The sequence below is a fragment of the Trichechus manatus genome, unplaced genomic scaffold (assembly GCF_000243295.1).
Source record: "Trichechus manatus latirostris isolate Lorelei unplaced genomic scaffold, TriManLat1.0 scaffold00015, whole genome shotgun sequence".
Taxonomy (NCBI): domain Eukaryota; kingdom Metazoa; phylum Chordata; class Mammalia; order Sirenia; family Trichechidae; genus Trichechus; species Trichechus manatus.
Genome location: NW_004443951.1, coordinates 24,916,235 through 24,932,844, shown reverse-complemented (window position 1 = coordinate 24,932,844; position 16,610 = coordinate 24,916,235). Strand labels below are relative to the sequence as shown.

The following is a 16,610-nucleotide window of genomic DNA, read 5'->3' as shown; positions in this document are numbered from 1 at the left end:
CTGCAGCTTCCCTATCTGGCCAACTCAGTTTACCACTCTTCAGTCTGACTACACAGTCCAAAGCCAAGCCTAGTTTTGCTTCCTATCATTCCAGAAGGAGTCACTGGTTCATAGATGACTTCACGGCAATTTGATTAGAAAACAATCCTTCTTTCCTGGGATTAGAAAAGCTAAGGTCTAGAGACTGTTACAGACACAGTGTTTTAGTTCAAGCAAACACTTGGCTCTTCAGAACTATCCAAGCCAATGAAAATGAGATGAGCTGAATTACGACAAATCTTTATTAAAATGTGTCTGTCAGTAATACGTTAGCATACATACAATATACACATACATATGTACACTCCTTGACACACCTCACAGATCGCCACCATCAGTTTAACCAATAAATTAAAACAAAAAAAAAAAGGTGCGGTGGGGGGATAGAGAGGGAGTGACTAAGGGCAAAATTTCCATGTTTTATCTGGTAAGAAATTGCAAATTTCTCAGAATTTCCCTGGGGAAAACCTGTGACCAGAGAATCTTTGAAATAAAATACATACATCCCCAACCCGCCCCCCCACACCCCAAAAAAAAAGATTCCAAAAGATGCAGTTACAAGTGTGCTTCTCAGAACAGGAGCATTCATTCCACTTCATACTCTAGCTTCTGCACCTTCTGGCTTCAAGACAGTCTGCACCTCAGCTGGGGCAGAGAGGTTCATATGGGCACTTGGGCTCGGTGCACCCTGGGCTCTGGGAGTAGAGGGGCAGGCTGCAGTATGGGAGCGGGGGGAGCCACACTCATCTGAGGTGATGTCTGGCACATCGTCTGACTGTGTATCAGAGCTCTCCAGGTCACTGCGGATGCTCTCAGGCTGGGCCAGGCTGATGTCCCAAGGTTTGCTGGCCAGGCAGTCTTTCTGTTCACAGCTTTGGTGTTTGCAGGAGGGATCCTCTTCACTGCCACCGCCGTCACCACTGCCGCCGCCACCACCACCACCTTCTTCTTCATTCTCTGCCATCTGTGCATGAACGTGGAGCGAGTCCTCTGTGCTGCTTCCACTCACCAGCTGATAGTGGCTTGGTTTGGCTTCAATGTCCACCTGGATTTCCATATTGTTGCACTCTCTGTGAAGACAAAATCCACTTTGCTGAGTCATGCATGGGGGATATAGTTTGCTATACTGGCTGGTAAAAGTAGTCTGCAGATTCAGGATTATGAAGTCCAAAAAGATAGGTTAAAGGTAGACTAGAGCTCACTTTTAACAAAAAGAAAACTTAAACCTAACATTCAATTAAGAGGCAGAACAGCAATTAGATTCTTTTTGCTGATTTAAAACAAACACACATACATGAATGTGACTCAGGTAATCTCTTTAGACATCTAAATAAGATCTTCCAAAATTCACCTAAGGGTCAGATCCTCAACTACACTATTCAAAATATTTATAGCTTTTCACTACCGTGCTACCACTAGACGAAGCCAGAGTCCCTATAGCAGGGAATGCTGCAATCACACCATACCAGATACACTAGCTTCTCAAAAAAAAAAGAGAAACAGCCTACGGGTGCCACAGAAAGCATCAGAAGGGCTGAAAACTCTTGACTCACAGACATCAATAAATGCCGACTAGCTCTGCAATGGCCAACGAAAGACAAAGAGAAGAAAGAAAGGGAGGGAAAGAAAGAAAGGAAAGGGAAAAAAAACTTCTAAAAATCAAGTGCTAAGAAGAAAAGCCAAGAGATGCCAAACACTCCTGTACCAAGAACTTGCTCAATGAATTCACAGGGTATACTACATAACCCCACTATATGATACATAGGGTACTCACATGAGGCACTGAGCTTCTGAAGGCCTAGTACTCAACCAGAAAATGCAACCTCTCCTGGGTATCTGACTGTTCACATACCTGTCCTGTGGGTTGTAGGAACTGATTATGGAACCGGCCATAGCACGAGTGCTTGCGTTGTCACTAATTGCACCAAGACTGGCTGTGTCTTTGGGGAAAATTTCCTTTTGGACATCGGCTTGGACTTCTAACCTGTGTAAAGAGGGGACGGTCAAGTTAATATAAGACCTGGGTATCCCAAGACAACCTGCTTACTGGCACATCTCCATCATTCTCTTGCAAATTGTGGTGATCTGATCTTTTCCAACTATCGGAACAGCTCAAGCAGATGCCCATACATTTTCTCTCTTAAATATCTGTTGAAATCATCCCCTCCTTTCTATCCCTGCTGCTACTGCTTAACTTTAGGCTCTCAACATTTCCTGCCTGGATAAGTGCAACTATTCTTCCTCTCCAGTATCCCCTAAGTCCAAGTCAAACAATCTCCAGACCAATGACAGTGTGGACAAAGACCTGATCACTCTAAAAATTCTCTGGGCTCCCTAATACCTGCAGGCATTTAAATTCTTTCTGATCTGCCTCCAAATCTTTCTCTCTAGTTCCATCTCTCGCTATAGATCTTAAATTCTAACCACTCTGAATTTCGTCTTTCCTTAAATACCTGTTACACGTTTTATACCTCCATGACTTTGCAAATCCTTCTCTCTGGAAGTTTCCTTTCTATACTTGACAAACTCATACTTAGTCCTTAACAACAAATGAAAATGTTGTATCTCCTCACTCTCCCAGCAAACCTGTCACTTCCTGCCAAGTGCTTCCATAGCATTTATCTCTTTATTGTTATCAATTTACGAACCTCTCTCCCACTAGTCTGTTGAGCCCCATAAAAGGAGGGACCACATCTCATTCACACTTTACCCTCAGTGCCTCCTACATGATAACTCAAACATTTATTCAGCAATCAAACTACCCCTAGGCTATGTGACTGAAGGCCATACAGCAGCCAGCCTCCTAGTAGCAACAAGCTTTCTCAGTGTCTCAGAGCTGAGAACCCATAACTATTTCCTTTCTTGGCTCTAACACCATTTGACTGCACACTTAAGTATTTCCTCATAATGAGTTTCACAGTCAAACCCATCTGACTCATTCACTTCCTATAAAAGAAAGGCTTTCACAGAACTGGAACAGCTGGACTGGCCAAGCTGCAGTTTCAGCAAGTCAGTCTCCAATTATGTCTGTCTGCTTATTTACAAGGGTGTTGGTTTTAAGAAAGCACAGCAGTGAATACTCCTGGCAAGTGGGGATGGGATCCCCTAAACAAGAGACAACCAGAGTCATGAGACACAGACGGGTCAGCAGCCACCTACAGCTGCACATTCAAGCAACCTCAATCCTGCTGCCTGTGCCTCTTCGCTGCTGCTCAGCTTCCGATGCCTTGACAAGAATGTGTCAAGGTCCAGGAAAATGAGGCAGTGCAATGGAAAGTGCATCAAGTCAGAAGACCTGGCTTCTGGTTTCAGCTTGCCATAGAATCACTTAAGAGTTGGAAGTTACAACTAGATGGTGCCCGGCTACCACGACTGACTGCTCTGACCGGGATCACAACAGACGGTCCCGGACAGAGCTGGAGAAGGATGTAAAACAAAATTCTAACACACAAAAAAGAGCAGATTTTCTGGCCAGAGAGAGACTGAAGAAACCCTGAGAGTATTGCACCCAGACACCTTTTAACTTAGTGGTGAAGTCACTCCCGAGGTTCACCATTCAGCCAGGGGTTGGACAGCCCCATAAAACAAAATGGGATTAATGAGGCACAGCAGTCCAGGGACAAGGACTAGAAGGCAGAAGGGGACAGGAAAGCTGGAGATAGGGAACCCAAGGTTGAGTACGGACAGTGTTGACATGTCGTGGGGTTGTTAACCAATGTCATAAAACAGTATATTTACTGACTGTTTAACGAGAAACTACTTGTTCTGTAAACCTTCACCTGAAGTACAATAAAAAAACATTTTTTAAAAAAGAGTTGGAAGGGGTCTTTCACAAAGGCCATCTACTTAGGTGGTTCCCAGATCCTGGTTCATGTAAGGACTGTGCTAGAATCACCTTGGAAGCTTTTTCAATACAGATCCCTAGCTACCATTCCAAGAGATTCTTAATTTATTAATTCTGGGATAGGACTGTATTTTTACGAGGCTCCCCAGGTGACTGACAGGCACTCAGGTGTGGGATCCATTCTACCCGCCAGCTGTTGCTTGAATTCCTCTAATAGCCAAACTGCCATCTGGTCTCACTTTAAACACTTCCAGGGATAGGCAGATCAGTATCTATTATGATAGTCCATTCCTTCTTTTAACTTTTATATAGATTTCCCCTGTATTCTCTATACTAACCAAAATTAGTTTCCCTATAGCCTCTGCCAGGAGCCCTAGTGGCGAGTGGTTAAGAGTTCAGCTGCTAACCATGCACTCCTTAGAAATTCTATGGAGCAGTTCTACTCTGTCCTATAGGTCGCTATGAGTTGGAATTGACTCGATGGCAACAGATTTAATTTTATATAGCTTCTGTCAACTGATCTTAATCTACCTTTTGGCATGAGTCACAGAAAGAAGTCTAATCCTTTTTCTGAAGATAACCATTTCCTCCTCTACCTCCCTGCCATGCCTTGCCTACCTTTATCCCTCCCCCACAGGTGTCTTCTCCAGTGCATTCAACTAACCGTTTCTCATGTAGCATGTGTTATGCTCCTCTGAACATATTCTGGTTCGTCTAACTGGTGAAATGACCAATCAAGTCACAACTTCTTTAGATCATAAAGCTTTATATATCCCCAACACAAGTTCATAGAACTGATTTTCCTTATCAAATGGGAATAAACCCATTGCTGCTGAGTCGATTCCGACTCATAGCAACCCTACAGGACAGAGTAAAACTGCCCCATAGAGTTTCCAAGGAGTGGTTGGTAGATTTGAACTGTCAACCTTTTAGTTAGCAGCCAAGCTCTTAACCACTGTGCCACGAGGGCTCCATCAGACTGGAATAGGAAGATAGTAAAAATTATAGCACCAATAAGCCAACAAGATACAGCCTTGGGAATTCTACAAAATGCATGCTCTCCTTCCTGATGCAGGCAGCCTAATATAGTAGAGGGAGGATCTGAAGTCACAACAGCTATGGTGCAGTGGAAAGAACACCGAACTTTTGTTAAGTCACTTAATCTTTGAGCCTGTTTTCTAATTGTAAAAGTTAAAAAAAAAAAAAAAAAAAATTCTACTGATAGTTAAATCAAAATGAGATGATATATGAGACATGCCTAGCACAGAGATACGGTTCAGTACAGGCATGCTACCCATTGCTGTTGAGTCAATTCCGACTCATGGCGACCCCATGTTTTACAGAGTTGAACTGCTCCACAGGGTTTTCTTGGCTGTAATCTTTATGGAAGCAGATTGCCAGGCCTTTCTTCCATGGCACTGCTGGGTGGGTTTGAATCACCAACCTTTAGGATGGTAGTTGAGCGCAAACAGTCTGCGCCACCCAGGGACCCACACATATGCTACATCTTATAATTCCAACTGGTTCTGACACAAGTTATCCATTTGCTTACCTGCTGTATTTCCCCTTGCCACTGGAAAGAATGCCACCACTCAGTGTGCCCCCAGAGAGGGCCACAAAGCTGGCTGTTTCACTGTAAGGGCCCTGCATTACACTGAGTCCATCTGTAGGGCTTCCACTGGTGCTCAACACACTAGTCAGGCCTTCAATGCTGCTCTCCCCAATGCTGGGATTCTTGAGGGCTCGCCAGGCATCTGCCACTAGGGATGAAACAAAACATTTTGATTCAAGACACAGCAGCATCAAAACAGAGTCTGGTAGATATTTCCTGCAATGACTCTTTACAGAGTGGAGAGTTTTCATGTAAAAAAGTACTCATTTATTCAAACACTTAATGAACAGCTACTCTGTCCAGTCACCACATCAGTTGTTTTAACATATATTTACATTTAATCCTCCCAATAACTAGGCATTACTGGCCCCAATTTTAAATCAGAAAACTAAGGCTTAGAACTAGATGACTCGTCCAAGGTCACAGCTGGTCACACAAAAGTACAATTCGGACTCCAAGTTCAGTATTCTTTCTACTACACCACAGCTGCCATCTAATCAAACATTTCAAGACACTTTTAGGTTAAGTGTTGATTCCAGCAGGAAGCTTAAAAAACCTCTGTGCCACAAGTTAGTTACTATAGTACAGTAGAAACATCATTTAAATAGAAGTCAGAAGACCTGCTCTAGTGCCGGCGCTGCTGAAGCTCTTGACTCCATTTAACAGACATGGAGACAAAAGCTTAAATTCCCATTAAATGGAGATAATAACAGTTCCTGCTCTCCCTCTTCAGAGGGTTGTTGTGAAAAAGCAAGTGAGATAATAGCTGTGTAAAGTCCTCTGAAAATTATAAAGTACTGTGCAGGTACAAGGCTATTATAATCACCACTACCACCAGCATACCTGGAGTTACTTGGAATCCTACTAGTTCGTACCTGCCACACAGAGGCCAAGTACCAGAGGAATTAACGTAATAACTCTGGAACAAAGAAATGAAAATCTAAAAATACTTTACCCCTCTACAAAGCTCATTATCCAAAGTAACCCGATGACAGTCTCTGTAAAATGTGCTTAAGTTTATTGATTTTTATCTTGAGTCCCATAAAGTCAAATGGGGGGAAGAAATCCTGCTTTTACCTGTGATTGGACCATCATCTTCATCAAACTCAATTTTCACCCCCTTTCCGTTGGCTGTGCTAACTCCACAGCCTCCTCCACGACACAGGGAAATCGGCACAACCCCATAGACATATGCCAGCATAATGGGGACACCAATACCTGGGGGAAGAGAAAGAAACATGTCAGCAGGCCATCAGTTGCAAATGTCCTGAATTCTCCTTTCCAGCCTGAGCATGGACAAACCACTTTATAAAGGGCCAAGGAATGACATGACTATCCCAAAGAGGTAGCCCAGCCTAGTGTAACAGAACGATGACTGGACTTGGAATCAGAAAGCCCTGGATTAGAATCTTAGCGCCGATTTACTAGCTGTGTGACCCTGGACATATCCTCCCAGGGCTGTCAGTGTTAAATGAGAATGACCAGCACAGTAAGCATATGCTGCTTTCATTTTTCCCCTTCTATTCTCTGCTGAAGGGCTAATCCCCATCCCCGGAGGAAAAAAAAAAAAAAATCAATTCAGACTCAAACATTAGGATTGCTCTCCTCCTCGCCCCCCCTGCCCCCCTAGGATAATTCCAAAATCTTAATGCTGTGAGGCAGAATGGCTTTGTTCTTAAAAACACAGGCTCTGAAGTCAGACTGCCTGGTTTCATGCCCCAGCTGAGTGATCTTGAGCAAATTACTGCATCTGTATGTCACAACTGTGCTGTTGTGAGGCTTAAGTAAACTAATATATGCAAAATACTCAAAACTGCTCCCAGCATATGGAGAGCCTCAATAAATGTTAATTATATGCTTCCCAAAATACTGAGGCATTAGACAAATCAAAATAAAACTAATTTTGTTTTGTGGGTTCTGTGACATCCATGGCGAACGGGGGAGAAGGAATACTCAAAGTGCAAAACTAAACCTTAATTTTCTTTAATTCAACCTTTCTATGTGTCAGACCAAGTTCTAGCCACTAACTTAAGAATAAAAGATCCCAAACCCCGATAATTTAGTGTGCCTGGAAAACTGAAAAATAATCATAATAATGGTGTCTAATTGAGTTAACTACCAAAGTGGGTTTGGCATAAAATCTAGGAATCTTTAGGATGAAACATCTGGCCAGCTGGTCAAACTGCTATGGTCAGAAAGCTGATAGAAAACAAAGAGGGGTGGGGAGTGGAAGTAGGGAGAGGAGAGAAGTGGAGAGAGAGGAATTGTGGTCCCGACTAGCTTACCAACGCTAACTGCAGCAATAACTGGGGATGCAATGACTGACAAAGTCACTCCTCCTGTGATAGCCAAATTCCTCTTGTGCTTGGAGCTTTTCCTTCCCTCATACCTGCTGTGGATCTAAGAATAAAAAAGAAAATTCAGGTCAACAGGTCAGGTCATCATTCTTTTTGCCAGGAAAAAAAAAGGACACATGAATATTCACTTATAAATTATCTATATTAAAACACATCCTCCATCCTAAAGATGCCATCTTTTTCCAATTTTAATCTAACTCAGTCCTGGAAGATATAAACTAATACAGAGAAAATCACCCCAAAAAGAGACAAAATAACTCAAGGGAATAAAGTAAGCATTTTACCTTTAAGTCACTGAGACAAACCAGGCCCAGGCTGTCAAGAGAGCTGAAAGTTCTTAAGACAATCCATTTAAAAAACTAAGGTTATTTTTATCCCGGAACCAGCTGGTTTTCAGACAGCTCTGAAACATAAGCTCCTCCCCATTTTCCTCAAATCTTTACCATCAAACCTGAAGCCTACAGGCACATGCACAGAACTCAGCATGTCTTACCTTCCTGCCAACATAAACAGGAATGCCAATGACCATGGCAGGAATGGCAATGCCAGCAATGAGGGAAATCCCCACCGGAGCACCAATCAACGTGCCCAGCTGCCAAAGAATTTTCTTCTTACGGCTCCACGGCTTCTTGCCCCAGAATGTGCAGCCAGAGGGGCTGCAGAGGAAACATACACTAAAGTTAATGTCAGTATTATAAGTACAGCTGTTGTCATCAGAGAGTCTGATAACAGCAAGAGCCTTCTTGTCAGTAAGACTGATTAAGAGAGGTTACAGGAAATGAACTTAATATACAAGCGGGAACAAAGGACAAGGCCAGACTGTTAGGGCACTGGGCTCTTAACTGTTTTTTAAAATAAAGGCATGCCTCCAGACTTCCCTAAACCACCAACATTGATCCAGCTTCCCTGACTAACACAACTAAGGACTTTGCATAGCCTGCGTACTCAGCCATCTCATCCACACGCATTTGTGCCCTGCAGATAATGAACATTCTGATTTGCAGTTTTCCTGGTATGTGCTCTACCATATCTCATTGATTCTCTACTACAAACCATGTTCCTGGGAAAGAAGTTAAAAAGACCTCTTCACACCCTACATATATATATATATCAGTTTGGTACTGAGTCTGGCTACTTTTATTCTCAGCCCTTCTGTGCCCAGACATTTTTGCTCACTCCTTTTGTCTTTGTATGTGTGTTTTTCTTTCTATTAGATGGGATAAGCAATTTTAAAGGTAAAGATCATGTCTCACTCACTCTTGTGTCCCCAATAACTGGTAGATAGCAAGTACTCAAATGTTTGTTAAATTGGAAATGAAGGTGTTTCTTCCATACAATCAATGTTAAATAGCAACTCCCCCTGGACAATGTTTTAATGTTGATTTAATAAATTCTTTGGAAACTCACCACATGCAAGGAACGGTAAAAAAAATAAAACCTTGGCCTCAAGACTGGACATGTGCATGAAGTAGAAAAGCAGGGGTGATGTTTATAAAAATAAAGATAAAGGAATGCCAATAAAGAAGAATGAGGCAGAAAAAGTTAGGGGAGGGCATCATGGATGAAATGGCATTTAAGTGGTCCTTAAAGAATAGGTAAGAATTGAACAAGTTGTGATAAAAGGAGGGTACTGAAAAGAGAGGGTAAGGTCATTAGAACGCATTTCAGGCCAAAGAACATGAGTAAGTGTGGGGGTGAGACAGCACAGAAGAGATACAGGGAAGAGAAAGCCCAGATTATTTGGAATATAACATATTTAAAAAAAAAAAAATGGAAAAAGCTAGAAAAGAAGATTAGGGCCAGACTGTGGAAAGCCTTAAAAGCCATGCTAGAGAAACAGAACTCTATCTGGAAGGTAACAGAGATGGTCTCTGGCAGTTACTGAGCTGGAGAAAAACAAGATCAGAGGGGTGCTTCTAAGGAACAAGGAGATCTATTTTACAGCTTTCTTATGCTGTAACGAGAGGACAATTTATTTCTTTGACATCCTTTCCCCTAAATCAGTGAGAAAACAAGACTATAAAAGCAAGGGACACGTTTCTCATCTCACCTAAGGTAATGCAAGTCTGAGATCTCTTTCATACAAAGCCAACAAAATTCACAGCCACATACTGCACAGGTCATGTGATTACAGCTTCCATCATTCATCTTGATAATGTAAGCACTGCATCGTGGGCATGGCTTGATGTCATCTGCTAAGGGGGAAGGAAGAATGGGTAGAAAAATAACCAAAAAACAAACCAAGCCCATTGCTGTCAAGTAGATTCCAACTCATAGCGACCCTATAGGTCAGAGTAGTACTGCCCCATAAGGTTTCCAAGGCTATAATCTTTATGGGAGCAGACTGCTACATCTTTCTCCTATGCAGCAGCTGGTAGGTTCAAACTACCGACCTGTCAGTTAGCAGCTGAGCGCTTAACCACTGTGCCACCAAGGCTCCTTGGATAGAAAAAACCACCAGTTAAATGTAGTTTGATTTAATTATTCCTACAAGTATATGTAGGAAAAATAACAAGGCTGACAAGAATTCTTGACCGAGAATTTCAAATTGTGTTAACTCACTTTACTAAGGGATAGCTATGTCTAGACCGCAGGAAATTTCATTAAAGTCGTTCTGTCTCATATTGAGCTGCCCATCCCAGTAAGTGGCATATTACACAGCACTTGAACCACACTTGAGCAAGGAGACCTCCCTAGAGAAAAAGACAGTTCCAAGAAAACTGGAAATTCCACCAGCCAATAGGCTGGCAGGATTACGAGCAGAATGCTGCCAGGAAGAATAGGCTGCATCCTGCAAATTGGCTTTAAATTTTGAGAAACTTAAGTTGAGGAAACTCATTTTTTAGGATCACAAAGTGTCACTGTGGTCTGCTGTTCACACAACCCGCAGTCCCTTTCTGTGATCCTTTCAAATTTGAAACCTTAAAACAATCAGTAATGCTATGTAGCAAACACCTGGTAATTTTCACAGCAAATGAGAAACTATCCTATTACAAAGACAATTTAGGAGATTATGTGTGCCAGGAAAAAGTGAATGGTAAAATCTTTCCTACTAGCCTCTCCCGAATGACATCAGTGAAATAAAATACGTTTATAAAAGGCAATAAACCCACTGACAGTTTTAAATAGGTTTATTCTGACTTGTCAAGATTGGGACTAAATGTGTGACATTCCTCCTTTTAAGGTTAATCATTAACCCATACTATTATTCCCTTTCCTTAAGTCTGTACCCTACTTTCAAAAGCAATGATACACTCAGAGCTAGCTGGAAAACAGTACAGGTTTAACACTAATCAAACGTCTTTCTCCTTGCAATGTAAGTTTTAAAAAAGCCCCCATCAAAAGTAATATCTCCAATGAGAGATATTACTAAGGTAGAAACAAGAGAATTCAGTTTGTTGTATTCTGGTTTTACCTGGGTTGGATAATATATAATGGTCGAGCAGGGAAGCTACATATTAAATATAATACTGAAAGTACTGCCAAATGATCTCTTCTGCCCTCTGATCCCCAGGACTACTTTGTTATATAGTAAGGTAATCTCTTTCTTCCAGCTTTGGGCCCACATCATGAAATGTCAAATGAAGAGACAATGAGACAATGCTAACTTATACCTGGTCCAGATTCTTGTCCATAACTGAGGCCTGAAGTGTGCTTGGTCCGTACTCGCAACGTCTGTGCCCTCTGCTGACGAGCCATATCGCATGTCTGATTCGGATGCCATATCTGCTTGCAGTGGTAGCAGAACTCAGTCTGGCAGCCTTCCCTCTCACAGGTCAGCTTTGGGCAGCTGGCACAGCCATAGGCAATAACAGCGTAACTGAGTAAGAAAATAGGAAGCGATACCAGTAAGCTAAGAATGATCTAACAAACACAGATATTATTCATCAGTTCCAGTGGGTTAACACTGTTTGGCGCCCAACCCCCCTCCTCACCACATATGATGCAGAGACACACACACAAGCACAAGTGCGCCTGACCAACTATAAAGTGTATTCTGTGTGAGCAAGTAGATTTCTTCTTAAGATTCCAAACTCAAATCCTTTTATTTCCTGAAAAAATGGGGGAAATATATTTAGCCTAATTTCTAGCATTTATTCTGTCATAGTTTAGACTGCTTTAGGAGCAGTCTGCCACAGCAAGTTTTATTTCCTTTCGATGGCTTGCTATATTTAGAGATTAGAATTTGTTTACCTGAAGGAATGGAACATTTGTAAAATAAAGAACCATAGCAAAAACTAAGCAAGTGTACTTTTTCTACCGTGAAGCAGGTCTGACCACAGCCTAAGAGACAATAGCCACAGATGGATTCATGATCAACTCCTCCTATACTGAAAGCTCATCTTATCTTTCTATACATTTTTTTCTTTTCAATTCAAATCTATACCTTGGAATATCTTCTCTCTTGACAGTCTCCAAGAATATCACCCATCTATATTATTAATACAGCATATCGCCCTATCTTCCTCTTTATCTTTTAATACATATTCTTAGTTTGAAGACAGCAATTCAGAATCTATCAGCACCAGCATCAACTGTTTCTTGTAATTCATATTTACCAAGAATTAGTCTCTCACAAACAATCCAATACATTTACAGTTATTAGCCTTCCTGACTAATCTAAATATGTCAACTAAATGCTCAAATTATCCTAATAAGTGGACATTTGTTTCAAACAAATTTAAAAAATAATTTAAATAAGTAAATGGTGAAAGGAAGATGGCAGTTATGAAAGTTCACCACACAACTTTTAAAAAGGTCAGTGATTGAAGGCTTAGGTGTTGCCATCTGGACTTTGCTGTTCCCTATTCCATGCTCTCCCTGCAATAACCAAGGACCTTAAACAACGTATGCATAAGGCTAATAACGTCTCCTTGGATTTATTATTTATGTTTGTTTATTCGAATGCATGCTAGATGTTCATGACAGCAACTCAAGTTCTTAGGTTTATTATAGATTCTGCAAGTTGATTTGAGAATGACTTAAAAATATAGATGATAATGTATCCCCAAGGTTATATAATACAGGCTGTATTAAAATTCTTCTCAGAAAGAACAAAGTGAGAATAGGTCAATGTGTGAATGCAAATGATTCATATCCTGTAGGAGTTCTGAGTGAATTTACCCCACCTAGGTGCAAAATAACTACTAAACAATGGTTCTCCTGAAGAAAGTGACATGCTTGCTATTCTGTGTTAAAGGGGAAAGGTACTGGATGACCTCAGGAAAGTAGTAAGCCGGTTTCTGAAGTTACAAATTGGACAGATGGTAGGTCAGGAAGCCTAGATCACTTCACGATCCATTCCTACCTCACTTGGTGGAGGTAAATATTAACAAATCCCTTCTTCTTTTTTTAAAAAAAAGAGCATTTGGTAGGATTGACAACGTCAATTTTGGGTATGGAATTTGGTTCCAAGGAAGAAAAATGACCCCAAAATACTCATGAATCAACAGCAATCTATTGCCATGATGCAGAATTACTCAGGGCATGAGACTTGGCATTCTGGTTTTTTTGGGCACCTAGTATGGGCTCCTTGTGGCTGACTCATACTACATGATATTGAGCTAGCTAAAAACTCCAAACTTTAGCTTCTATTCCAAAATGGAGGCATAGGTGCTTGCCACCTTCAAGTATAGCTAAACATATGTTCTCAAACTGCATTTGAGAACTTGCCCTGAAAAGTGCGGTTTAAAAAATACTGCACACTGTGTCTTACTTCCTTACCTTTGGATATGCTATTCCTTCTGCCTAGAAATGTCATTTCCTTACTGCCTGCCCTGGCAAATATTTATCATCCATTCAAGAACCAGCTCAAATGTTGTCATCTTCTCTATAAAATCTACTTAACGTCTCCAGGCAGCTGGTTGCCTACCTTGTGCCTGTGCATAATTATTTTATAAGATTTATCAGATTATATTGTAATTTTGTTTATATGCTTGCTTTCCCAACCAGACTGGACTCAAGGGCTAGTATTATCCATTTTTTCATCTCCAGGGTCTAGCACACTGGTTCATACTCAAATTTATCCAGGTTTATCTATTGGTTTACTATATGCCAGGTACTATAACTTAAACCCATTTTAGGGTTTCACTATAAACCCATTTTAGGGGTAAACCTCTAAGTTCTGAACAGGGCAGTCTTCTTCCCAGGTACTTGAAAACCTCATCCTTGAGACCAAATCTACCCCAGTCACCTTGTTTCTCCTCTTCCATGCCCTGTAGTGGAGCATCTCTCCTACCCTGCTCTCTTAGCTTAACCAACCATTCAGGTTTGCTAATTAGTAAACTAAAAGGGAGCTGTAAAAGATTATATGCTGTTAAGAATACAGGTACACACATCCTTAAGTTCATAGAATTTTACTCATTTTATTAATTTCCTAAATCTTCAAAAACTTCATAATGTATAGGACAGACCACAGCATTACCTAACTTCAACCCTAGAAAAAAAATTCCCATTAGTATGAATTTGATTATACTCTAACAGACCCCAGTGGTTAAGAAAACATGTTCCTATATTATGTCTGTGCTTCCCATCCCCAGGCCATGTAACTAGGTTACCCATTTACAAATAGACCCTGAACGTGTGGTTCAGGAAAGGGGTGGTAGACATGATCCATCCTTTTAAACACTCCTTGGGCATAAGCAGTTGCATTGGAGTTATGCTCCCAGAGTCAAACCTGAGCCAAGCTGTCACAATGAGCTGCATCCTTACCATTTTCTTTTTTCCTGCCCTAGTTTAGACCCACAAGCCTAGGCCAGACAATTGCAAAAGTCTTCCTGGTCTCTTTTTTCCCCACTCCAATCCAAATTCCATTCCAAAATGCTATCTAACAAAGAGATGTCATAAAGATATTACTCTTTTGCTTAAAATCCTTCAAGAAAAAAGAAAAACGTTGTTCAAATGAGTCTCCACTACCTATGGGATTAAAAACCTAAACTTCTTTGCATGGCATAGACAGGCCTATCAACTTGAATCTGGCGTGCCTTTTCAGCTTGATCTCTAGTCATTACCCTGATCATGCCCAGTACACCATATGTATCCAGAGGCTAACCAAACAAGACTCCAGACTTAGTATTGTGACTTGTACTTTTAAACCTCCATGCATCTGCTCACAACACTCTGGATTAAGATGTATTTTTCCCCACCCTCATCTTTGTTTGCCTGGTACAAATTTCTTACTTATACTCTGTAAGGACCAGATGAAAGATCACCTCCTCTGTTAAGTCTTTCTTGACACCATCATGCAAAACCTAGTGTTCTTTCACCTGTGCTCTCTCATTGCCGTTGAGTCGATTCCAACTCATTGCGACCCTATAGGACAGAACAGAACTGCCCCATAGGGTTTCCAAGGCTGTAATCTTTACAGAAGCAGACTACCACATCTTCCTCCCACGGAGCAGCTTGTGGGTTCAAACTACTGACCTTTCAGTTAGCAGTTGAACACTTTAACCACCACGCCACCAGGGCTTCTTGCCTACGCTTTTAGAGCACTTGTATTTTCTTTAGTATTATCACATTGCATTTATAATTTCATATCTATCTTATTTATCATCTGTCTCTTTCTTCACTAACTGAGATTTGTCTTGCCCAGAAGAGCTTGCTCTACCCTCCCAAATGTGCTAGGGATGAACAGAAGTTTCCGATTTAGGAGACAGTCCAGTCCCATTGTCCCAGGAAGGTCATTAGCTGATACTATCAGTCGAGGTCGGGCAGAAAGGTGGACTCTGCAGGGGCTGGAGGCAGCAATGAGAGGCTGGAGTGGTGGACCTGTAGGCCAAACTCTCTGTCAAGAAGGACTATGCCTAAGTCCTTTTTTGTAACACCCAGTACTCACCCGAGATTCAACACTATTTAACTCTCAGTGGTGTCTGCTGCATGACTGCCTGTCTGTCTTCTTGCCCACCTCCACCCTTGCCTCTGTTTCTCCTCCAAGAACTGTGCTGCTCATATTCCTTTTCTATCAAAATTCACTTATCTCCTATTCCATTCTCCTAGGACCTAATTGCAAGATTTCTGAATACAAGAGCTATAGAAAAAGTCAGAATATAGCTATTCCAGTCTTAGAGAAACTCTCAATCTACTCAGAGCACAAAATTAAGAACACTAAGAGAAGGCAGGCCAGAGCGATAACTGTTAAAAGTGTTTAGAAATGGCAAATAGGAAAAACTTCTTGGAAGGAAAGTTTCAGTTAAGCCTTAAAGACGCCACAGGAAAAACAAAAATACGTTCCATGGTGATCTAAATTTGGGGAAATTATACCATATGCCTCCACTTGAAGACTTACAGTGCATATTAGCATGTTTAAAGACTCTTTTAAGAAGTTCAGAAATAAACTTTTGCTACATTTTGTTTACCCAATATTTCTCAAGCTTATTTAATCACTGAGCATTTTTCTTTTGAGTAATGCCTATAACATACCTTGGGGAATATTGATGTAGATTAAAAATAGAAAATAAAAAGAACAGACTGTGCACACAGTTGCCATGAGTCAGGGGCCAACTTGCTGGTAGCAAACAACATTTACTAGTAAGATAAAATCTAACTCAAGTATGGGAAAAGAGAAATTCAAGACTCTTTATTCTACAAATATTTTGTAAACAATGATGCATCTTTTAATATATGGTATTTTTATTATCATGAGTAATCACAATAAAAGTAATGATGAGAACTCTAAGATCACTTACATGCTCCCCAATATCGCCAAATACACACACACACACACACACACACACACACACACACACAGAGCAGAGACACA

General features: G+C 41.1%; 1 protein-coding gene across 1 annotated transcript in view; it reads right to left on the bottom strand.

Annotated features, from left to right (window-relative positions):
* Nucleotides 1-263: 263 nt before the first annotated feature.
* RNF19B (ring finger protein 19B) overlaps nucleotides 264-16,610 on the bottom strand; it is a 21,145-nt gene continuing 4,798 nt past the window's right edge. Inside the window, 8 exon segments of the mRNA XM_023727266.1 lie at nucleotides 264-1,109; nucleotides 1,892-2,023; nucleotides 5,436-5,643; nucleotides 6,573-6,713; nucleotides 7,781-7,895; nucleotides 8,346-8,508; nucleotides 9,903-10,047; nucleotides 11,467-11,672. Of these exon segments, the coding sequence (XP_023583034.1) occupies nucleotides 635-1,109; nucleotides 1,892-2,023; nucleotides 5,436-5,643; nucleotides 6,573-6,713; nucleotides 7,781-7,895; nucleotides 8,346-8,508; nucleotides 9,903-10,047; nucleotides 11,467-11,672 (1,585 nt within the window). The 3' untranslated portion in view covers nucleotides 264-634.